Genomic DNA, 25,367 nt, shown 5'->3' with positions numbered 1-25,367 from the left:
AGCATACAGATATGAGAAAATGGTGCTGATCAGACCCCAGGCTCTCCAAAGTTTACATGAGGGCCAGAAAGCAAATCAACACAAGACCCATCAACAAATTCTAACTACCGCCATTACCCCAACCTTTCCCTTCCTTGTAAATGACATACATCCTGACTAATCCAGTTTGCCAAGCCAGAGATTGAGCAGGCATTCCTCACTGTCTCTTTTCCCTTCTTTCTTCTCTTGGAAACTTCTAGAGAAATCTTGGAAGTGAAGAAAGAAAGAATAATGCCAAAGAAAGAAGAATGCTAAGAACTACTGTCATAGAGTGCATGCAAATCTCAAAAAGGAGCAAATGCTAGGACACGGCATCAAGTGAAAGAAAAATATAGGAGTGTGTGAAGATAAAAGTTATTTTATTTACTTTTCAACTTTATTCTACACATCACTATGATCATACACAACCAAATCGTTTTTAATTCTATCAGACTATATCATATTCTTTTTGTGTATTATTTTTAAACTTTGCAAATGTTTTCATAGATCTTTCATATCCATATGCATAGACATATCATCATTTTGTATTTTGTTGTAAGGATTTAACCTACATTTTATCTTTTCTTACATGTAGAACTCATGCTATTGTACTCTATCATGGACTTAAGGACCTGCTTGAGCAATGCTGACACTTCAAACATGAGAATTTGATAGAAGCTAAGATTTCACCCTTCAAAGATAGAATTTAAATTCAAAGGCTCTTTGTGCCCTATCATATTGTCTCTTTTTGTATTGTAGGAATTGGTTGACTTTGAGAAATCTGTGCACAGAAACAAAATTCAGAAGCACTTACAACACTGTGGAAAATGCATTATTGGAGTAGTTTCTCTCCATGGCCAGACAATTGCAGTGGCTCTGGGTTTTAGTTGGTATGGGGCTTTTCTGTGTTGTATCCATGAATCCCCTATTTACTTTTCTCTGCTTTTATAATTTTATGTCTAAGATTTCAACAAAACAGGTACAATCAAAATGCTTTCCTTAACCCCAATTAAAAATGTCAAAGTTTTATTATTCTACTTTTTTATCAAATACCTAAGGTTTTAGACCTTTTAAGATGCTTTGGGATTTCAAAGATGGTTTGTGACTCTCCAGTTCAGCCAGGGCTATAGTGAGATCTTGCTTTAAAAACATGATGTCGTAATATCTTAGGAGTATTTTATCAACTATAAAAAAGCAGATTTTAATAAATTTCTTTCACATTGCTGAGGAGATTGTGAAACCTTTCCTCACTGAATGTGCCATATTCTTAACAGCCATGCCTTCTTTTCCTTTTCATCTTTATGTCTTTGAGTTATTTCTCCAGTCCATGACTGTAAAGTCTTTCTTCCAGGGTACTAAGAGGTCTTAGTATAAAGCTAGTGGAGGACTGGAAGAAACACAGAGGAGTCTCCCAGATCTTTCAGCTAGGGTGACCCTGAGTGACCTGCTGACCGTCTACACACTCCTAGAAGACATCAGCTCTGCAAACACACCTCAGAGCAAGAATGTCTGGTTAGCCTATGCAAGGTCCTGGTTTGAGCTTCAGAACTACAAGCAATTTCAATTTAAGTCCTAAGATACAGAAGAAAACTATGTTTCAGTGCCACTATGGAACAAAGTCAGAACCAAGCAAACCAGAAAATGCTGGGAACCATTGTTCATGCTGCTTTTTTCCATGAATCCTAAGAACCAAACCGAGGGGTCAAAAATTGGGACAACCCTCCAACCTGTTTTCTTTGGCTCACAGAAATAGCTAATAATTTGGAATGCCTTGTCCACATTTAATACAGGGAAATGATTTGAAGGAGAATTACAGGTGCTTTTGGACTGGCAGCAAGGGTGAACGTACCCACCTGCAGACGTACCCACCTGCAGCTGCACAGTTGGTCCTTTCCGAATGCAAGAGTGGCTCTAACTCTGCTGTGTGCCCAGAGATTTCCTTCCATGCCTTCTCACACCTTGTTACCTGCACTCACATTGTAAGCATCGAATTTGTGACCTTTCAAACAAAATCTCTATCCCCAAGCAACCATTTATAAATACTTGGCAGCCTTGCCAAAATGGCTGAGAAATCTTTTTTAATCCATTCCTGTCTATCAGGGATTCTGGCTGTGAGTTCAACCTCCCCATCAACTAGCCACAAAATGCACAATTTGGCCCTCTGTGTTCTGTCTGTCCAGACATCTGGGAAACCTGGAGGCAAGAGAGGAAGGGAGGGAGCAAGACAGAAAAGGTGGAGGTGGAGAACTCCGCACCCACCACGCTCCCCACGTCCTCCTCGCACTCCTGGCTATTCTCTTCCCACAAACTCATCAGGCATTGCAAACGTATGGCTGACATGCTTCTCCCAGAACAATGTGCTGTTTCAAAGACTCAGAAATGCTTCCAAAAGCTAACGGTAGGGTTTCAGAGCATAATTATATCTCACAGCTGGTAAAATGGGGGTACAGCACAAGCCCTCACACAAGAGTTCTCCCCAAATCCTCCCTGTCCACCACACCATCCATATCCTCTTCGCTCGACGTCAGATCTAAGCCAGCACAGCTTCTCCAAGCATTCTTAAGGTGTCTGGTAATACTTCCATTCCCTGGTGCACAGTGATGATGAAAGGAGGCTGTGAAACAACACAGAGCCTTGGGTCTCTGTCCCTAAACAGCAAATAATCTCACCTTCTGAAAATACACGCCAAAGTCACTAACTTCAGCACGTCCCATATAACTCCAAAGTTGAGTGAGCACAAATCTAGGCAATGTTCTGAGACTTATAAAGTCAGTCTAGAGAAGAAAGTCAAACTATTATGTCATTATCACATTCAAAATAGAAAGTGGAACACTGACCACCCACCTACCCATGTGCGTGCGCACACACACACACACACACACACACACACGCACATACACACCACATGCCATACAACACACCCCATACTACTTACCACACCCCATACCACACACCCCATACCTCTCTCTCTCTCTCTCTGTCTCTCTCTCTGTCTCTCTCTCTGTCTCTGTCTCTCTCTGTCTCTCTCTGTCTCTCTCTGTCTCTGTCTCTCTCTGTCTCTGTCTCTCTCTGTCTCTCTCTCTCTCTCTCTCTCTCTCTCTCTCCCCACACACACCCACCCACATGCCTTTGCAGGAGGCACTGAAACTCAGGGTAGGAGTTTAAGATGTAACAGTCCAGATGGAAAATTCATTTCTGACAAAACAAACAAACAAACATTGCAGGTTATGATGCTGACCTCAGGTGTTTGGTGTGTGGGTGTACTTACTTCTTCCCATAAGTTTCTTTATCCACAAAGTCCCCTGGTGTATCAAGTATGTGGACAGCTGATTGCATGCATTTGGTCTATTTCAGAATTTTTCCCAGATTGAGGATAGAGCTAACCAATGTGCCGGTGGCCTCCATGAGTCACTTAAAGATCAATGGACAGTGAAAGAGTTTTCTGGAATTATAAAATGAACCTATGGTGAAATGGGAATTGACCGATATAAAGTTGATCTGTACAATTTTTCCATAATGTGTAGAGAGGTGCAGCTGTCAATCTTGAGGCAAATGTATAAATAAATAAAAACTAAAAAAAAAAAAAAAAGGAGAGCACACATCTGAAACTCAGATCAGGAGGAACGGCAGCAAGCTGGAACACAAAGGAACTTGAATTTCCCTTCTTCTAACTGGTTTATCCTTAATTTCTTTCTGTCTCCCTTCTTCCAGCCCCCTCACTGTTAGATAAGGCTTGAGTGATTTGTTCTTATCAGAGGACACGCCTTATGTACAAATGTAGCAAACAGGGCAGTATGCCAACAACTTCAAGCCTTGAACTTAATCCTGGGCCACACTGACCTGGAGACAATTTCTTCTCCTGAAGAACAAGCCAAAGGTTCGCACACTCATAGAGCTGTTGCATCACCACTGACGTGCCCTTCTGCATGATTCAGGAAGGCAAACGTAGATGCAAGGCGTAGTAATGAAAGTAAGCAGATTAAAACTAACAAATTCAATCTCTTCAAATACGGAGGCATTTTGCCTTATTTCGTGTGAACTGGTTATTACAGACCAGCAGATCTGGAACCACTCTCTTTAGGAGCACAGTGGGAGCTAGACCAGTCTTGCATAGGAGAGAGATAGGAATGAAAGCCCTGTGATTTCATGACATCATCTGAGCAGTTCTCCGTGAGATATGCAGCCATACATGTGATAGGGGAGGCCCTGCTGCATTACTTGGGAAGGAAGAGCTCCTTCTTGCCCTCGTCTATAGTACAGACTACATCTTTCCTGCATTCAGATAAAAAACAACCTGTAAGAGATTCAAGGACAAGAAAAGAATTAGAAAAAGAAAAGACAAAAGATAAAGAGGCCAGGACCTTCCAGATAAGATCTAATAAGAAGAAAGAAAGTTGTTCTCATATAATAAGTTACGCACAGGCTATGGGCAGCTAACTTAATGGCAGTTTTGTTTTTGTTTTTTACCTTAACCCAATAGGCCCTACTTCTCTGAAATTTTGTGACCCAAGCTCTCCTGTTTCTTGATAAGGAATAGAAAATTATTTTCCCTGCTCACTTGTTCTGTCCAACATGTACCTTAACAACAGAAGGACGGATGGGGTGCTGCCACACCATGTCCTGCAGATGGTGCTTCCTGTATCCTATTATAGTCTACCTCGGTTTTTGAGACAGTTGCTCCTTGAACCCAGAGATCGCTGTTTTGACTAGACTTGCTGGCCAGAGAGCCCTGGGGTTCAGCTGTCTCTACCCACCCCAGTACTGGGCTTATAGACACTATACTGGGTTTTTATACAGGTACAAGAGATCTGTATGCAGTTTTAATAACTTTCAACTGTGGCTGGCAAAGATGTATAAACAGATTAATTAACAAGTCCTCACAGGGTTGAAGAGGTGGTTGCACACTTAAATGTTGGTGCACCGTAGCTCACAACCACCTATAATATCACCTTCAGGATATGCAACACCCTCTCTGGACTTAGTGGGCACCTGCACATACCCCCCACAAAAATACACACATATACACATAATTTAAAAATTAAATATTTAAAAGAAAGAAAGCTCTGGGAGTGGGGATATCCTATTGTTTCAAGAAGAGTTTGGTTCTCTGGAGAAAGGTTAATCACTCAAAAAGAAAAAAAAAGGGTGATGGCTTAGGGTATTATGTGGGTAAAGTCATGAAGATATGACCAGAAAGTCTAGTCAAAATAAATAAAGGAAGGAAGGAAGGAAGGAAGGAAGGAAGGAAGGAAGGAAGGAAGGAAGGAGGGAAGCTCTGGGTTCAGTGAGATACTATCTCAAAAACTAAGGAAGAAAGTAAGAGAGGAAGACATGATACATTGACCTTTGGCTTCTACATACACAGGCAGAGTTAAGCATGCCTTCAAGCATGTGTGCATAACACATGAGCACACACAAACAAAGAAGAGTGGAAGACTTACTGTCCCACTGCTGTAACATGTGCCAACACTTCCTGCCAAACTGTATTGTGATTATACCAGTGCTGTCCCCTCAGAAGTCTGTGGATCCCTGTCATTTAAAATGATAATCACAGCATAATGTTAAAGTGTGGGAATCAAGGCTATTCTTGCTCTCAAGGCTCATGTGCCCCAGTTGACCACACAACTTTCTTAGAATCCAGAGGGTTATTCTCATCAGGCTGCTGCTTTGCACTTTCCTTCTTTGGAACCCTCTAAGTAAAGACATAAGTAGCCATGCAATTTAGTAGAGCAAACAAAGCCAGTCTGTTTGGTGTGTGTTTTCCCTGCAATTCAACCTGCTATTTTCCCTTTCTGGAGAAGGTGGTAGTTAGAAGTAACATGAAGCTAACATTGCCAATGTCATCCATAAAGCCATTTCCCATGGGCAAGTCCCACAGATGTGACCCTGCTCTGGTACTTCAAGTACTCACCACACTTTAAGGAGTGACTAGCATGCTAGAGTATTCATTTTATTCTCTCATGATGCCAACTCAGAATGAAGAGTGCAAATTTGCATGGAAATTTACATATCACTACGACTCGGTGTGGCTTGTTACAAAGCGTGTATAAACTGACAACCTGGTCATTAATGGGATGTTTAAAGGGTAAGGGCTTTGTGGATACATTAGTAAATCCCATGAGGGTGTTATTTTAAAAGAGCCTGCCTGTCCTACTCATTGGATTCCTGTCTTGCATGTAAAGTCTCTCAAGCACACTCTCCCCATCATGCCATCAACATGGTACCACAATCATGAGGAACCTTAAGAGAGATGACACTGTGCTGTTTGTTTGGCCTTCAAAACCATGTGGTGAGGAAACATCTTTTCATATTATTTGGCCTCAAGTATTTTGTTATAGCAACAGAATGAATATATATACATATGTATGTGTGTGTGTACATATATATATACATATATATTCTTTACATGTCTTCCTATAGAAAATCTTTTAAGTACTTACTGATTAAGAAAGGAAAAACAGCTATATTTATTTACTTACTTATTTTAAGACAGAATCATACTATGAACCCAAGTCTGCCTTCAAAATCATGAACAGCTTCCTGAGTGCTGAGATTATCAGGCATGTCCAAACCCACTGAAAACAGGAGTTTTAAAGGAGAGAGCCCATTCTAAAAATAAGGTTAATGTCAGTGTCTACAACAGAACAAGCAAGCATCCTGTGCCTTCTAGATGGTTCAGAGAAAGGTTCATCTGCACAAAGCACTGTGTGGCCAAAAGCATTCCTATGAAACTTGAATCCAATGAGAAGCAGAGAACACCCAACCTGAAATGCATTGTGCTACATTAATGGCTTCTACTCTTCTAGAGAAGAGAAAGCTGAAGAATACAACAGAGTGAAGAGACTTGGGCAACATAACACCTAAAGGTGATCCTAGACTACAGAAGAAAGCACTGAGAATGTAAAACCTTAATAATAGATAACAACACCAAGTCAATGTTGATATCCAGACTTCCATTATTGCACTTATGATTATAGTGTAGAATACCCTCATGTTTAATGAATGCACAGTGGAGTTACTTGTTTATTTATTTAATGCTGTTAGGGAAATAGCAAAAAACAAGACCTCATTTTTGACATGCAAGGAGTTCTACTCCAACCTTCATCCATGGCTCTTAGGATGTATAGGAGTTTGAGCTAAAGGAATGCATTTGTAACTCACTACTGAAAAGACCCATGTATATATGTGTGAATGTGCTTGTGTGTGGAAAGATAAGAAGAGAAGGGAGACTGAGAAGCATGGGAATCTGGAAAGTTACTTTTACAACTTCATTCTAAATAAAAAAGGCTGGTGAGTTTTATTTTGTTTTGTTAACTTTGAAGAACAAAAAAATTGCTAGGCTTGTTGAGGGGGTTGGAGGAGGAAAACAATACCATCTATCTCCTTTCCCCCAAACTTCAACCCTGAGAAGCATCATCCTATGCTGAGGGGCCCTGAAAGCTGCTCTGGGAGACACCAACAGGTACCCCAGAGCCTGACATGGGGCTGGAGACACTAGGGGCTCAGGAAACAGTCAGTGAATAAGTTGGCCACAGAAATACAATGCAAAGGGTAGGGAACCCCACTTTTGTGGTAGTCTGAGTGGCAGTCATAGGCAGAACGGCAAGGGTGGAGATCAAGGCATAGCCCTACTCTTGGGTATTCCTTTTATTGAGGAAGAGTTAGAATAACACAGCTGCTTCTGGGCTGACCTAACTGGCCTTGTACCCCTGGACTCCCTGAGAAGGGTGGTGTTCATATACTGGCTGTCCTAGGATCCAAGGTTTCTGCTGGATCACACACAAGCTATTTCATGTGCAGAGATAAGAAAGAAAAAAACAAGATGCCTAAGATAACATCAAGGTAATGGTAAATCCTTCCTCAGGTAAACAAAATCTCATCACATTCCATTCCTAATTCTAAGGCCAACTTTTCAAACTCATATTTGCATGTGAGGTTTGAAACAGTAATCATACTAATTGTCAAAGTTCAAGACATTCATTTAACAGATGAAAGAACTGCCAGTTTCCTTTTAAAATGTATCAAATGTTCCCACATGTTACTTTTTCAGAAAAATTAGTATAAAATGGAAATAAACACATACACATCATCTACAAGCCACTGAATGTCCCTATACCACGCTGCAGGAGGTACCTGAAAGAAAAGTGTTTTCTCTAACTACCGAGATATAATTTCAGTCATGGACACTGTGCCATACTATTCCAAGGAAATAACTCAAGAAAAAAATTAAAGAGTTTAATAAAAATAGTGTCCATATGTTCATAGGCAGTGGCACTATTAAGAGGCAGGGCCTTGTTGGAGTAGGTGTGGCCTTGTTGAAGGAAGTATTTCACTGGAAGGTGGGCTTTGGGGTTTCTATTGCTCAAGCCAGGCCCAGTGTCACCCTCTCTCTTCCTGTTGCCAGCCTATCTGGACGTAGAACTCTCAGATGTCTGCCTGCATGCTCCCGTGCCTCCCACCATGAAGATAATGGACTAAACCTCTGAACTGTAAGCCAGCTCCAACTAAATGTTTTCTTTTATAAGAGTTGCCATGGTTATAATGTCTCTTCACAGCCACAAAAACCTTGACTAAGACACAGAATAAATTATGGCCCATAACAGAAGGCAAGACTCCAAACCACACGCTGAATTGCACAAGAATCCATATAAGAGCCTCTTTAACAAGGAATATAATTTTCCAAGAGCCTCTAGCTAAGGCTGCTATGTTTGCTGGTAGAGACTTTCTTGCCATTTTATTTGAGAATGAGTTCTATGGCAAACCAAAATCACAATGGAGGGGAAGAGACAAAATAACCTAATCACTGAATGAACCCACAGAGGTCCTAAGGTAAATCGGCACAGCTGCCTCTGCTTCGCCATTACTTAACGTGTCTGGGAAAGCTAATTCTACTGAAGTCAGTTCCTTCCTCCAACTTAATTAATAAATACAGATATTTAACTTGATGTCAGTATCTTTAGTTGTCTTCTCTTAGTTTGTGCCCAATATTTCTCTGTTTCCCATATCTCATGCAAAAGCCACCTCACATTATCACATGGGAGACCCATATTTGCCATTACTTCTTTCTAGGGTCTTCCAGGAGTACATCACTGTACAGCTCAAAAGGATATTAGATGACCTGCCACCCCAAGAATAGGAGCTGGCTTTTGCCCCTGTGTGTGCAAGCATGTTTTTTGTCCCAGCCGTGGTCTGCTTTTAAACTATCAATGCCAAGGAAAATAGCAAGTATTAACCTAAGTCAATATTGGCTTAAGAGTACTAGCAGGTAAAAGTCACCCGCGGAGCTCATAGGAACTCAAACTGCATGCATGAGAGACAGCATGTTCTTCTTTCTTCAGACACATTCAACTGATCTATCTTCACAAGCCACAGCCTCTCTCAAATAAAAGCTCCTATCTATGGCTGCTCTACACCTGGCACGACAGTGGCACATCAATAAAAATCAAGCCACTGAGCACTGTTGCCTGAGAGAAGACATTGAACCAGAGGATACTGTGACAGATCTAGAAACAGGAGCTTCATGCTTCGTCACTGGCTCCTAGTGTTATCACCAATGAAAAATGCAGAAGCATTGCCTCTTGGTCCCCATCCAACTGGCTTTTCTTACCTTTGGTTCCATTGAAATGAAACTGTGGGTTCCTCTGCTCGAGAGAACAGACCTTTTAATGGTCCTACTATGGTAGAAGTGATAGTAGTCCGTCAGTGCACCGATCTGCAGGGCATGGTGGGAGGAAAAGCACAGGGGAAACATGTTAATGCCGGAACACAGACTGTTTCCTTGGTTTTCATTAAAAATAAGAACACAAAACAAAAGGGTCCATAAATTATGCAGCTGCCTGATATGCTTAAATGTCACTTGAACCTTAGTGGTCACTTTTCAAAAGAAGGACATCCGATATGAAATATGAGTGTCCTTCAGGCAGTGACTGCAGAACTAAAGATTCTATTGGGGCAGTTAGCTTCTCCATATCGCCTGCTTAATGTTTAATTTATATGCAGCATTTTAAGTAATGCTATATCAATCTATATCCAAATGTGGGAAAGAGGAAAAAAGTCAAATAGCTCTCTAGTTATAAAAACACATTGCATTCTGTTTGCGGTGAGAAATGGACAGTGAAGGACATCGACGGGTTATTTATACAGTTAATTTGAAACATATCTTAAGCAGTTGATCATTCACAAAGATAGCAGCACTACTTAGATCAGGAGACAGTAGGCACAGCCCTCAAGTGGAGTGGGAACTTCTAGAACAATTTCTGAGCTCAGCATCTGGGGATAAATGCCTTTATCTACCTTATCTTCTCCTTGTCTCTTAACATTATTTCATTTCCTCATTTTTATTTTCTCAGTTAAAACCAGTAGGTCCACAAATATGCCCAGCCCGCTTGGATAAACAAATGAAGAAACATCCATCAAGTGTATTCTTGTAGCAAAAAGGGCTGGTAAAGTGCTTGACACACAACACAAGGTTGTGAGTCTGGATTCCCAGCCCCAAAGTACAAATGAGGTATGCCAGTGTATGTAACCCCATTGCTTGTGGGGAGGGAGAATACAGAGACAGGAGGATGCCTGAGATCTGCTGGCCAACTAGTCAGCTAGCCTAGCTGATCAGTGAGCTTCCTGGTCCACTGAGAGACCCTGTCTCAAATAAGGTGGAAGTGGACAGACAAGAAGACTCACCAAAGGCACTCGGCCTTGTAAGCTCAATTACTGAAATTTGATACCTAGATCCCACATAAAGGTGAAAGAAAAGAAACAAGTCTACGAACTTGTTCTCTGGTACCCTCGCCCCCCCCCCACGCCCTATGACACACATACACTCCCCACCCCCTACATACAACCACACAGAAAACAATAATAGGAAATGAATTTAAAATGGAGAACAATTGAGGGAGGTTGATTCTGACCTCTTTGTACAGTTATATGCACCCGCTCACACACAACACACATTGAACCCAACCATACAGGGAGGGCTTGGGCCTAGTGTCTCATTTCTGCTGACACCCCAGCTGAATAGCATGTATTCGTGAGCTTGTGTTCCCTTTTCTGGAAAATTGGATTTTGGGCTAGCTAATTTCTAAGACCACTGCAGTGCTCATATTCCATTTTTTAACAGTGACACTTTCCTTGCTTCAGGCAAATACAATAAATGTCTAATTCTCTAGATGCTCATGGCTCTGCACTAAAGGAATGACCACTGTGATGATGATGTCCAGTTGGTACAAGGTAGACCTTGGGCTTTCTTAATTAAAACATCCTTGGCCCAGGTTAGTTTTTTTTCATTATACAAGGTTATTTTCTAAGGTCTGTCTCTTTGTTATTTTCTCACCACATGTTCTGCGTCACTTTGACATTGTCTCCTCATGGGATTTTGTGACATTATACTGTCATTAGAACTCAAGAGAAAGCCCCAAGACTCACATTTTTGATTCAAGTGGAAAATGCCCTGATCTACACAGATGACTCAAAAATAAGTGAAATGCATAGCCAATGAAGTCCCAGTGAGTCCTTCATCTCAGTGGTCCTGAGCAAGGGGAGCAGGAAGAAGTCACACGTCACAGCCCCGCTTCAGGAGAATATCCCAAAAGGTGTTAAAATGCTGAAGCTTTAAGGGTTGAATTCAAGAATGGTTTTCTACATAAGAATCTTAAGCTCTTTCTTACACACAGCTTAGTGAAGTTCTCGTTGAGTAAATATACTAGCTTGGTGGAAAGAATACATGTTCCTTGGGGAGGAACCTTGAAGAACTGACCATAAGCAGGCATAGTACAGACATGAAGATCAGGAGTTCAAGTCAGCTTTGGGCATATGGTGAATTCAAGGATAACATGGGCTACATAAGACCCCGTCAGAAAAAAAAAGAAAGAAAAACAAAATAAAGGAATGAATGATCACCAGTGGGGAAAATGCCAGTGCGTTTACCATCACAACTTCCCTTACAGAAATTCTATGTTATAGGAAATGGCTGGATCCAAGACAATTATTAAGCTCCAACTGTGGGTGATTCATCCCGACCACATATTCAAACCCTTTGAGGCTTTTCCAGTACAGGCTGAAATCCTAGGCTAAACCAGTGTGTAAGGAGTTTTGTAAACCCCCAGTCTCAACTTAAGTTGGTTTTGGACCTTGGATAAGTCATTTGACTTTCTTGTGTGTTGGTTTTCTCGTGGGAAACTTAGTTCACAAGAGGTACTGTGGGCAAACACTGGTCATCAAAGTATATAGGAATAAGAGAGCTCAGGGGGAACTAAGGAGATGGGTTCAGTGGTGAAAGTACTTCTCAGGAAAGCATGAGGATCTGAGTTCAAATCCCAAGAACCCACATAAAGGCAGATGCTGTAGTACACATCTGTAATTCTAGCACCTCCACAGTGAGATGAGTTGCAGACAAGAGAACCCCCAGAAGCTCCTGGCATACACAGCAGGGCACAAGAGAACCTGCCTCAAACCATGGCTGTCTGCTGACATCCCACATGTACTGAGGCACACATATGTGCACACATACATGAGGTTTTAAAAAGAGAATATTTATTTCTCGATGCAGAATAATGAATGTTAGAGCATGAGGCATCTGGTCAAGTCACCACTTGCTGGAAGTCTGTTAGCTTCCCTTCACTCACCTCTTCTAATTCATCTTTCATCTCGCTTTCCTTGTCAGGCTTACTTCTAGCCTACACTGTCATTAGCTCTTCACTTCCCAGCCCTCACTGGCAAAAACCAAAACAGCTGATGACACACTGTTGTAGGTGTGTAGGCAGCAAGGATGTTACACAAGAAGACTGGTCAAAAATATAAGATGAGATGCCATTTGAAGAGACTAAACTGCATCTAACCTTGACCCCAGCTTTCTATTTCTAAAGTGCTTCCTGCAAGCAGTCACCTATGAAGAGCTGTCAGAGCAAACTCTGTAAATGTTCAAAACACCCACCTGCCAGCAAGAGGTCATTAATCCTATTCAAATAAAAGTAGTCTCAACTCCAAGATATAGTGAATTAAGAATAAGGAAAGCTACACACCCTGCCTACTATATGGCCCATTTATTACAAAGAGGAAAAAAAGAAGAATTTATAGTTGTATAGTTTGTAGTTGTAAGAATATTTTTTAAAATAAAATTTAAAATCCCAAGAAGAGGGACCATCCTTTCATTGTTTACAGATGTAACATTTTTATTATTGAAACACTCATTAGAAATAAAAACAAAGCCGGGCGGTGGTGGCGCACGCCTTTAATCCCAGCACTCGGGAGGCAGAGGCAGGCGGATCTCTGTGAGTTCGAGGCTGGGCTGGACCGATAGCCTCCAAAACAATACAGAGAAACCCTGTCTCGAAAAACCAAAAAAATAAAAAAATAAAACAATAAAAACAAAAAAGAAGAGAGAAATTTCTTTGAGAAGCAGACAAGGGTTGATGTAGAAACTCACAATAGTACAAGTCCAGAGCGTGTCTGTGGAGCGCATGACTACAAATAGGTGGTCTATATCATATCCAGTTCTCCCAAAGCTCAGACACCATCACAGAAGAGGCGGTGGGAAAATTCCAAGAACCAGAGGTCAGGAAGAACCAGAGCAAAACAGTGTCTTCCAGACATGAAAGAAGGGCTTTACTAGTGAACTCACAGTAGCTGTTGTTGCCTGTGCAAGAGCTGCCCAAGATTAAGCCAGGCAGCATTCCAGCATGAAGGATAAAGGCACTCCCCAGCTCCACCTCTTAGTGGGGAGTTATTGGGAAGTCAGTTTCTTTAAGACCGTGGTCAACCTCCAGTGGATGGCCCATGTGGAAATATAGGCAATACAAATTTCATTCTTGGTTGGCTATTTTAAAAACACCAAAACACAGGACACAAAATTAGAAGGAGTAAGGGTAATAGGGGTGGATCTGGGAGGAGTTGGGGGGTAGGAAGTCAGGGTGAATATGATCAAAATATATTGAGTACATATATTAAATTCTCAGAGAATAAAAATAGATGTACTTTTAATTTAAAAAGAACTGAAATAGTATATACACCCATGGGAGCAAATTTTCCAGTGTATATACACTTCTGAAGTTCCATGTGGCCAGTGCAAACCTTATGCAACAATAAGCAATGCCATCTCCTTTTGGGGATTCTGATTCTACTACTAAGATATTCAGTGTCATACTGTAGTTTTTGGGTTGATGCCTCATTTATTAAAAGCTGAACTTGTGTCCAGAATCTTATTCCTCGCCTACATATTATCAGATTTAAGTTAATCCCCAAAAGTTCTGGAAGCTAAATATCATTAGTTTTAATTGACTAATGGAGGAGCCCAGAGTCTTGGGAATACCCAAACACATACTGCTTGCATTAAGTGTGATGTGCTTGGTAAATATCCACTAACATCAGGGTGAGCTTAGTTCAGTTCTGTCATGTACTCTGTGAATGACCTCAATGACACAGTGCAGCATCCTTCTGGAGGGTCCCTCCAAAACACACAGCTAAGATGCTAAACTCTACTTATGTGGCAAGTGACCAGACATGGTGCAGGCTGTGCCAGCCAGATATAAAGCAAAATCAAGCATCAACAGGCCTGTTCTTAAAGGACCTTCTCAGGACTGTGGCAGAGGTTTGGCATCTGCTACCTAGCTGCCTGAGCATTAGCATTTTCGGGAGCATTGCAGGTGATATTGTTTTGTTGTTGTTTGGATTTGGGGGGGTTGTTTGTTTGTTTGTTTGTCATAGTTGTTTTGGTAAGCTGGCAAGAAACTGCAGATTGTATAACAGTTGTACCTGTAGTGACTTTATAGAATAGCTTCTTAATCCCTTAGCTTTCTGGTAGTGGACCGTGGTATGACTTTGAAAACCCAAGGGCAGTTCTGAAAGGTTGACCCTCCCTGTTGCTTCTACTCTTTTGTTTTAATCTTTATTTTTTCCAAGTCAGAGTTTGTCTTTGTAACAGTCCTGGCTGACCTGAACGTCACTTTGTAGATCAGGCTAGCCTTGAACTCACAGAGATCTACCTTCCTCTGTCTCCCAGATGCTGGGATTAAAGGCATGTGCCACCACTGCTGGACTTGTTTCTACTCTATTTGTTAACATAAACACCTTACACATTAGTGGACCATAGAATCCATTCTCTGTAGTAGGCTCCTCTGAAAACTTCAAGTTGGACACGCTAGAAGTTTTTTAAAACTAGCTATACCTTTGCACAATCAGCTCAGAGATGTTCTATTGCATAGCTCCAGAGTCATCAGCTAGTGACAAAAAAATAAGACACAAGCTTCTGGATGAAGCTTCCCATCCTATAGATGACAATGTGCTTCTGACCTTCCCATGGAACTGTATCATTCTCATGCCTCAAATACTTCTTATGCTAGCTGGAATGATACCTACAAAAGTATCCTGATGCAAGGTTATGCCATACCCCTGCCCAAAATCCTTTTGTGGCTTCTTTTGTTCTCAAATATTATTAGTTAAACATAATACTCTTTCATTAATTTGTTTCCAAAACTCAATCAGGATAGGAAGATCATATTAAACATTTCTAAAAGTCAATCACGATAGGAAGAACATATTAAACACACTTACACAGGAATGACTGCTTATGCTTTCCCTAACTCACTGAATGAATATAGGGTTGCAGCATCTGGCCTGGCCTCCCTCTACAGTCTAACATTCTCCCCAGTGTCTGGATTCCAACCATGCTGGCCACTAACCTTCAGTTCCATGACTTAGCCATGTCTGCTGACATCTCTACCAACAGCACCCTCCCTGCCTCCGTTTTCTCACCCTCAACATCTCTTTCTCATCTTTTATGCCACTCCCTAGATGAGGTCACAGTTCCATTATATCATTTGGGAATCCTAAGATGTGCCTGGAGTTTAACCCTGATTGGCACAAGTATCAGTCTAAGACTGGCACCCTCACCTTCCTGCATGCTCCACTGAGACTGGGATGTGTCTGTTCCCAGCTCAAAACAGGCAGGATCACAGAAGGGCTTGTTGAAAGATCTACAAACCATAGCCACCCAGTTGCTAAAATCACATACAGTAGAGTTCCCTATGGTTTGGTCTCTAGTAGGTCTATCCAAATGAGGCAGATTTCAACTAAAATAGTTTCCTTTGGCCTTAACTGGAGTACCAGTTCTGCCAAGGTCATGTGATTGTGACAATTGTTGGTTGAGACACTGTTATTTGCAAGATAGCAGCGGAAGGAACTATGTGCATTGGTGCAATTATTTTTTTCTCATCCAAACAAAGCAATCCATTGCTTTGTAAGAAAAAAATACATACATATATAAGCATATTTATGTCTCATTTATTAATATGGATGGCCCTTATTGACAAGAATTGTGTCTTTTATATTCTTTTGATACGACTGAGCCTGCTGAGGGCATTTAATAAACATTAAGAAGAAAAATGCTGTAACATGTTGAAGGTTATTAAAAAATAGACATGAAAACAAAACAGCAGCATTATTTATAAGCAAGTCTCCATCTAAGTGCTTTGGGGCAATGTAAGACAAAAGATGACTGTGTTTATGTCATGTAAGAGCAACAGGGACCCAAACAAGGGACACTCTATAATTGAATAAGGGACACTGTATAAATTTATCAGGAACGAATGAGATATATCAAGGCCTGACCTTCCATACCACTGTGTAAAGGAAAAGAGGAATGGCCTTGGCCCTGGACCTGCACGTTCTGTACAGCTGTACACCTTGTTTTCTGCCTAGCAACCAACTCTGCTAAGATGATTTTCATCCTTTGTGCCTAATTCTCTCAAGCCTTTGAAAGTGTCATCTTGAGTAGTAGCCTCTCAGAATTTTCTTGTAACTACACTCTCTACAACAAAGCATATTCTAGAAAAAGGATTTTCCAAACTATTTTATAATAAGTTGTGAATGATTGACTATAGAACTCAGTGTCTTAGTTTTTCCAGGCACAATTTCATTTGGTCAGTAAAGTATGAATGAATCAAAATAAATGAGTCTAATTTATTTAATTGCTGAAGCTATCCTTAACAGCAACAGATAACCTTTCCCATGTCCCTGACTCCTCCCATCACAGGTAAGATACAATCAAGGGAGTGTGCTGAGCCCTTACTTATACACTGGTTTTGCTCCTGGTAAGGAGTTGTATGGCCTCACAGCTAAACACTGAATTGACCCCTTGGAACCCAATGACAGAGATAGAGGAGTGATGAGCAAAGGGTTCAAGACACACAAAGACATCTGACTGGACAAGGGGGAGCTCTTGAACCCCAGACTGATGTCTGAGAGGCAAAAAGGGGACTGATCCAGACTCCATTAATGTAGTGTCAGTGAGGAGGCCTCAGAAATTTCTGGGGCCTTAGGTAGTAGATCAGTGTTCACCATGGCATACAAATGAACTTTGGGAGCCTGTTCCACATGGAGGGATGCTCTCTCAGCCTGGACACATGGGGAAGGGCCTAGGTCCTGCCCTGGATGAAATGACAGACTCTGGAGATCCCCCCAAGGAGGGCCTCACCCTCCCTGGGGAATGGGCTGGGGGCAGGGGTGGGGGGAACTGGTGGAAGGACAAGGGAGGAGGGGTAGGAGAGGGAGCTGGGATTGACATTTGAAAGCATGCATGTTTCTAATTTAAATAAAAACATAAAAAAAGAGTTGTGACCTGGATGAATGACAGACTATGGACACCCCCATGGGAGGGCCTCACCCTCCCTGGGGAAATGAGGGGATAATGGGGAGGTTGGGGGAGGGCATGGGAGGAGGGAAGGGAAAGGGAGAGGGACCTGGAACTGACCTGTGAAGCAACCTTGTTTCTAATCTAAATTTAAACTTAAAAATAAATAATAAAAAAATAAAAAATAAAATCTTCCTCAAAACTTTGTCCTGCCCACTGACTACCACCAATTCCAAACAGATCTTTTTCTTTTTTTAATATTTATTTATTTATTATGTATATGGTATCCTGTATATATGTCTGCACAACAGAAGAATACACCAGATCTCATTACAGATGGCTGTAAGCCACCATGTGGTTGCAGGGAATTGAACTCAGGACCTCTGGAAGAACAGACAGTGCTCTTAACCTCTCCAGCCCCCCAACCAGATCTTTTTCTAACACCACATTCAGGGACATCATCTTGGTCACTTGACATTACCAATGATGGAAATGTTTATCACACACACACACACTCTCCCTTGTCCCTGAAGAGGACATCCTTCCCCAGTTTGTCAGGACACCACTGGGGTACACCTAGTCAGCACTAATCAAACCTCACACAGAAGTGGCTGTACAGGGAACATGTAAGACAGCTTCAGCAACCTGTGATTTCAGAAAGTTATACAGCACTGTCGTCTGATTCTGGCTCTCTCTTTGTGATCTGCTGAACAGGTTGGAAACTAGAAGTTGCCAGACACTTGAGGCTGTGTTCTGTCTTCCAGCTCACACATCTCTCCACCTGCTCAAGTGCCAAAAGGAAACAGTTCATACTAACCATTCTTCCCCACCACCCAAAGTCTGAGGCTTCATTCTTTACATTTATTTCCAGCTCTTTTCAGCAAGGAACAGAGAGGCCAGAGAGATGGCTCAGTGGTTGAGAACACACACTGGTCTTCCAGAGGACTGTGGTTTGATTCCCAGCACTCACATATTAGCTAACAACTGTCTGTAACTCCAGTTCCGGGTACTCGACACCCTCTTCTGACTTCCATGGACACTGGGCATACACTGGTACATAGACATAATCGGGAAGACCACTCAGGTACATAAAATAAAGATAAATAAATCTTGAAAGGAAGAAAAAAGTGAGAGAAAGTAACAGAGGCAATGTCTAGATGTACCGTTTGCCCTTCATTAAAGTGATAGGCGTGAAGTTAACAGCACTTCTCAAACAGCAGAATGTTCAAATAACTGTAATTCCCTACTTGCTACTACCTTCTATAACTCTCAGAGAGCAAAAGACCAGGGTTTATTTACTCAACCACTAAGAATACTCCCGGCTTCAGGGCCTTTGCATCTATTTTTTGGGGGGAAGGGGAGTTGTTTGTTTGTTTGGGTGGGCGGGTGGGTGGTTGCATGGTTGGTTTGGTGATTTTATGTTTTTGTTCACTTTGGGGTATTTGTTCGTTTGTTTGTTTGTTTCCGGTGTCTTCCAGAAATCTCTGACTTACTCTGTCCCATTGTTCTTGGGTCTTTATTAAAATGCTACCTTCTTGGGTAGGCTTTCCCTACCCCACCTCATGAAAGTCCTATGTCCTCTGACATAGCTCACATTCTAATTTATTTTCTCTTTAACATTTATTTCCACCTAATACCATGCACTGATTTATTTGTTCCATTTATTGTTTCTCTTCTCTCACTGGTTTATTTGCTATTAGGTTGTTCTAGTCTCTATTAATATAGCAGACATACCTAATACATGTATCAGTTAAATAAGTGAACTAATGGCCGTGGCCTTAAAGAACTGCTTTGATATTTCTTAACTGTTTTCTTACCCCCTCAGTTAGTGACTTCAGAAATACTGCTAGCAAAGGTGATAAATTATCTGAAAGCACTGGGCCAGCATGCATGAACACACAAAGATTCAGTGAATCCCAGTATTACAACAGAACACCGCAGTTGTTACCTGTTCCCCAGATTAAGAGCATGCATAGAGCCATGCAGTCAAGAGGCTGGGCCTGGACAACCTAACTCCCTTAACTCCTCAAAAAGATGAGGGAAATGACATTTTTTGCAGATGAACCAAACTTGCTGGTCATTGTCATTAATGAATACATTGTGCAATATCCTCCACAGACTCATAGGCTCAAACATTTGGTCTCTATCATGTAGCACTGCTTTGGGGCAGTCACAACTGGCAAAAGTGTGTACTGTGTGCAGGTTTTGAAGGATATAGCCTGACCCCACTTCCACTAGAATAATGTTCAATGATACACCAGGAGAATGTCCTGCAATGTTACCACTGCCCTCAAAACAACCAGCAGGCCTTCACTGCTAGAACAAACTAAAGTCTCCTAAACTGTGAGTCAAAATAAATCCCATCCTCTTTAGTTTGCTTTCAGTCAGGAATTTGTTCCTGGCAATGTGAAAAGTAATTTATAAAGAAACTTAAGAGTTACATAGAGGCCAGGCACAGTAGTATGAGTTTTTAATCCCAGCACTTGGGAGGCAGAAGCAAGTAGGTGTCCCTGAGTTTGAGGCTACCCTGATCTACACAGTGAATTCCAGGACAACCAGAACTACATAGTGAGATCTTATATTTAAAAACCAAAAACCAAAAAAAAAAAAAAAACAAACAACAGAAAGAGGTGTGTGTGTGTGTGTGTGTGTGTGTGTGTGTGTGTGTGTGTGTGTGTGTGGGGAGGTGTTTTTAGAGAACATTTGATAAGATACAAAAAGAAACTGTTATCAAGCATGTCCTAGACCCTGGGAGAATTTCTTGTAGTCCATGGGGACAAGACAGCTGGCACATATCCATCTCTACTGCTGTCCCCAGGAAGCTTTATATTAGTGTCTCTGTGTTGGCAAGACGGTATCTTCAAAGGGCTACTATGCTCCAGACGTAATCTAACTTACACAAACATGGCATCCTGGCATCCAGCTCACAGAAGCCAATATGCTCCACAACAACACATAAACACCTTTCTTTGGCTTCCATTTCAAGTCCATTGTTCAGATTTCTGTTGTGAATTATTCCTCAGTTCTTTCAGGTTAAGGCTGAGCATTTGAGTTCTTCAGAGAATGACACTGGAGCAAGTTCAGATCTATGCCATTACAGTATTTTTTTAACTCCGGATGCTCAAGGGAAGATGTGCACTCCTGATGAGTTCAGAAATATAATCTTTCTCAATCTAAGACAAGCATATATATAGTAGGCTAAATAACAGGTCTCCAAAACATCTATGTCTTGATCCTGGAAACCTGGGGAAAGATGCCTAATAGGGTAGAATTATATAAAATTAAGCTGTAAATCTTGAGATGACAAGATTTTTTCTAGAATCTCTGGTGGCTTACTACTATCACAAGAATCCTTATGAAGGAAAAGAAGCCAGGTCATGACTGTAATCCCAGTACTTGAGAGGTGGAGGCAAGAGATTCAGAGCTTAAAAGTCACCTTGAGCTACACAAATCTGATGCTAGTTTGAGGCTATGTGAAATCCTGTCTCAAAACAGCACAAAATGGGGATGGGCAGCAAAGTAGTTAGAGAGGAAATGTGACAAGAAAATTAAAGTCAGGAAGAAAAAGAGTATGCATAAATGACAAGAAGTCTGAAAATTTGGACTTTGTAGATCATTGAAAGGGCCTCAAGCCTAGAGATGAAGGAACCCTCCGAATCTAGAAAGACATGGAAGGGACGCCTCATCTGAAAACTCTAGAAGGAACACATGTTCCTTGACACTTGATTGAGGTTAGAATTTCTGTCCTTCAATATGGTGATAACATGTAAGCTCTATCGATTTGTTACAGCAATAACAGAAAGCTAAAGAAATGTTGAGGCAGAGCCTCATAGATGCCTACAGACAGCAAAGTAGCCCAAGAAGATAGTTTACATCCTATCCCTTTTGTTCTTCATAACTCTCAGGATATTCAGTTGGCAATTTCCAAGTAGTTGTAATAATATAATTATGAACTTAATAATGGCCAGCTGTTCTGGGATTCAGCATCATCTTGTTTAATCTCCAAATAAACAGAATTCCACAGTAGGCACCTTTTTCAGAGTGACAGAACAAGTAGGTGGTTTTCATTTTCCTTATTTCAGGGTAGCCTCAAACTCTCTCTATAACTTGAGGATGACCCTGAACTTCTGATCCTTCTGCCTGCTGGGATTATGTGCCTATTTTATGCAGTGCCAGGGATCAAACCCAGGGTTTCCTGCAGGGGTGGTAAGTACTCTGCCAAATGTGCTACAACCCAGCTCCTGTGATGCAAAACCATCACACAATAAAAGACACTGGGACAGCTGGTACTTACTGCAGGTTTCCCCACACTGGATCTATCTTCTCCTTCTCCAGAGCCCAGCAAAGGAAAAGAACTATTCTAATGTTATGAACAATGAAACTGAGTTTATGACAAGGAGAGAGTAAGTAGCATGCCCAAAATAGGAAGTATCTATGCAAGGACTTGAATACCAGGTCAATCTGACTTTAAAAATTTAAGTATTTCCTAATCAGAGGGCTTTGATTTTTTTAAATACAGGGTCTCATGTGACCCAGGGTGACCACAAACTCCTTACATACCCAAAGAATGACCTTGAACTTCTTGCCTCCACCTCCCAAGAATTGGGGTTACAGTGAGCACTACCACACCCAGTTTATGAGGTGCTGGAGATCAAACCCAGAACTTTGTGCATGCTAGGCAAACACTCTACTGAGATACATGCCAAGTCTTAGCACTCTGATTGTATCTGACAGTCATTCACACAGGTTTGGAAAACTGCATCCATCCAAGATCCTTTATTCCTCATATGCATGAGATTTCAATATTTTGTTCCCAAGCTGTCCGTTGGAAGAGCCTAAGCCCTCATAGTCCATCTTGAAAGCAGGCTAACAAGTATAAACATCAAACCTACAAAATCCTGTGCATGCAAGAAACACATAACAATTCTCACCAAGGAAACCAAAACAAGTAGAAGCAGCACCAGCTTTTCCCAAGTTCAACTGAGCAGTCTAAAGTTTGTTCTACTGTACACAAATGAAGCACAGAATCTTGGAGCTAGGGAAGTCCTTACTTAGTGACCCAGTTTGCTTTATATTGCTGTGATAAATATCATGACCAAAACCAACTCTAGGTCACACTGTGTCGCTGAGGGAAGTCAGGGCAGGAACTCAAGGAACTAATGTAGAGACCAGTGGAGGAACACTGCTTACTGGCTCACTGTCTATGGTGCATTCAGCCATCTTCTATACAGTCCAGGACCACCCGCCCAGAGATGGCACTGTCCACAGTGGGCAGCGCCCTCCAATATCAATCATTAATCAAAAAGATGCTTTACAGACATGCCTATTGGAGGCAATTCTCCAGTTGATGTTCCTTCTTCCCAGATGACTCTAGTCTGTGTCAAATTGACCCAAATTAAGTAGCATGGCAGGCATCTGGTCTGACTTCCTATCCTACACATGAGAGCACACTCTTCATAACTACAAGGTATAACATTTTCTAGGGCAGTCTAACTTTTGGAAAGTTATTCTCAGTAACCACCATAAATCCACTGGCATAAGCCTGTGTCAAGAACCACAGAGCACTCTCTCTTCAGGCAGACAGTCAGCCCAGCTCAATGGCTCTTTCCTGTTCCCAGCTTAACATTCAAGTTTCTCCATCTTGCCTTGTGTAACAAGACATTTCAGGTTGCTTCTCCCAGAAGAGACCAACATCTGGGATGTCTCTGCAGAAAGCTTGGAATCTAGAACATAACAAATGTCAACTCTAGCACTGTGGAGCCAGGATGGAGTCAATGACACCATAACCTCCCTTGGCCAATACTTCTGGCAAAATGATTTAAAATGAGTATTTTTAGCAGAGTAGATCAGACAGTCCGCATAAATGCTGTTAGAATTGGTTCTTCACCATTCTGTATTTTAATTTCCTAGAAGTGAATGATAGACATTTGCATTTGTTTGGAACACTGTTGCACTTTCTATACTCTGCACAATTATAGCCTGTCTAGACATTCATTTATTTATTGAGTGTTACTACATGCCAAGCACAGATCCCAAGACACCACAGACTGAGGGAACCATGCAGAAGCCCTGCCAGTGTGGAGAGAAGTTTGACGGGCTTCCATCAACCCCACTGTCAGCTCCAAGTCTGAAATTTGTCTTCACTACCAAATCAGAGTATTTCACCCAAGACAGCTCAAACAAATTTTCATACTTCTGCACTGAAAAGGAATGAGTTCAACATTCAACTCCCAATATGTTTGTAGCAGTTATTTAAGAATGGCCTGGAAATGACCGCTCATTCATTTTCTGCAATATGATTTTCTCCAAAGTGAGTAATTGTGGTCTTAGCATAAAATAACCTCCAAACTATGTTCTTCCAAAAAGAACATTTAATAATACTATATTTAGTCAGCTTCTTTTTTAAGTTTATGCCTATTTTTAGGGGGGTCCAGAGATGGCTTGGTGCTCAAGGAAGCTTAATGCCCTTACAGACCAGCTGAGTCTGGTTCCCTGAACCCTCACCAAGGTGATTCACAACCAACTGTAACTCCACCTCCAGGGAGGACTGGACACCCTTTTCACACCTCCAAGGTACACACACACACACACACACACACACACACACACACACACACCGGGGGGGGGCAACCTCTGGCTGAGAATGACTCAAGACTGAGAAAACAGCCCAGGAGAGATCAGGACTGTATATAACTGGGTCTATATGGTCGTTAATGATCACCATAGAAACTAGAGACACATGCACATGAAAACAATCAGAGATAGTACATGGTTTAGCAGGTAGAAATATTACTAGAGTTATCCTCTGGAATAGTATGTTTGTATTTAGGACTAGTAATTCTCAATTCTGGGTCTCCATTAGTACCATATGTGAACATAAAAACAAACATACAAACACTAATGACAAGTCTCTGTACTTGAACAATATGAACTAAGGACAGATTTCTTGCAAAAGAAGAAAAAAGTTTTCTAGTGGGCCAGTGAGATGGCTCAGCAGATGAAGGCACTTGTAGTAAACCCTGATAACTTTGAAGACATGAGTTCAACCCCTAGGACTGTCATGGTGGAAGGAGAGAACATACTCTCACAAGCTATATGTAAGTTTGGAGGCTGGAAATTGGGGTAGCAGGCATGCATGACAAACGTCTTTGCCCACTGGGCTTTCTCACTGGCCAACCACAACACTTTAAACACAACATTCTCTCCTTAAAGGGGAAGACTGGGTGTGTAACAGTTGTGAGCATTTAAAATATGACAGCAGGGCAGCTGATGACCCTGCAGCACTTTGTCACCTCTATTTAATAAGCCTAGTAGGAGCAGCCCCTTTCTGTTAAAGCTGTTCAGAAGTGCCTTGTGTGTCCTTACTTGGGTCCTTCCTGAGAACAGGTAGAGTTGGTACTTCACAGGGGTGACCCTCTAGGGGAGGCCAGGACCAGAGCAGGGCAGCAATGGAGGTGGCATGATGGGAGTGGGTGGGCATTAATGTCATCTGAGAGGCTCCTATTTTCAAGGAAACTGAGTTTATTATAAGGGATGGAGATGGAAAGATGCAAGGCAGAACTATGCAGAAGCCTCGTGAAGCACCTGTGCACTGTGGGAGCACCACACTCTAGGAACACACATGTGCTCTGCTACCTAGGCTCTGTGGGAGCAACACCCTCTAGGAGTTCACATGTACTCTGCTACCTGGAAGCTCTATGAGCCCTCTCCCATTGAATTTTATGCAGAT

The 25,367-nt window shown here is 41.7% G+C and overlaps 1 protein-coding gene across 3 annotated transcripts in view; it reads right to left on the bottom strand.

The window, feature by feature from the left end:
• The window catches only part of Pcsk5 (proprotein convertase subtilisin/kexin type 5), a 411,139-nt gene that overhangs the window by 359,150 nt on the left and 26,622 nt on the right, over positions 1–25,367 (bottom strand). For all 3 annotated transcript variants that reach the window (XM_040746607.1, XM_040746615.1, XM_040746617.1), the window contains exon 2: positions 9,626–9,730. In XM_040746607.1, coding sequence (XP_040602541.1) covers positions 9,626–9,730 — 105 coding nt within the window. The remainder of the gene's footprint in view (positions 1–9,625; positions 9,731–25,367) is intronic.

The sequence above is a fragment of the Mesocricetus auratus genome, unplaced genomic scaffold, assembly GCF_017639785.1.
Source record: "Mesocricetus auratus isolate SY011 unplaced genomic scaffold, BCM_Maur_2.0 Super-Scaffold_4256, whole genome shotgun sequence".
Classification (NCBI taxonomy): domain Eukaryota; kingdom Metazoa; phylum Chordata; class Mammalia; order Rodentia; family Cricetidae; genus Mesocricetus; species Mesocricetus auratus.
This window is presented reverse-complemented; position numbering and strand designations above follow the sequence as displayed.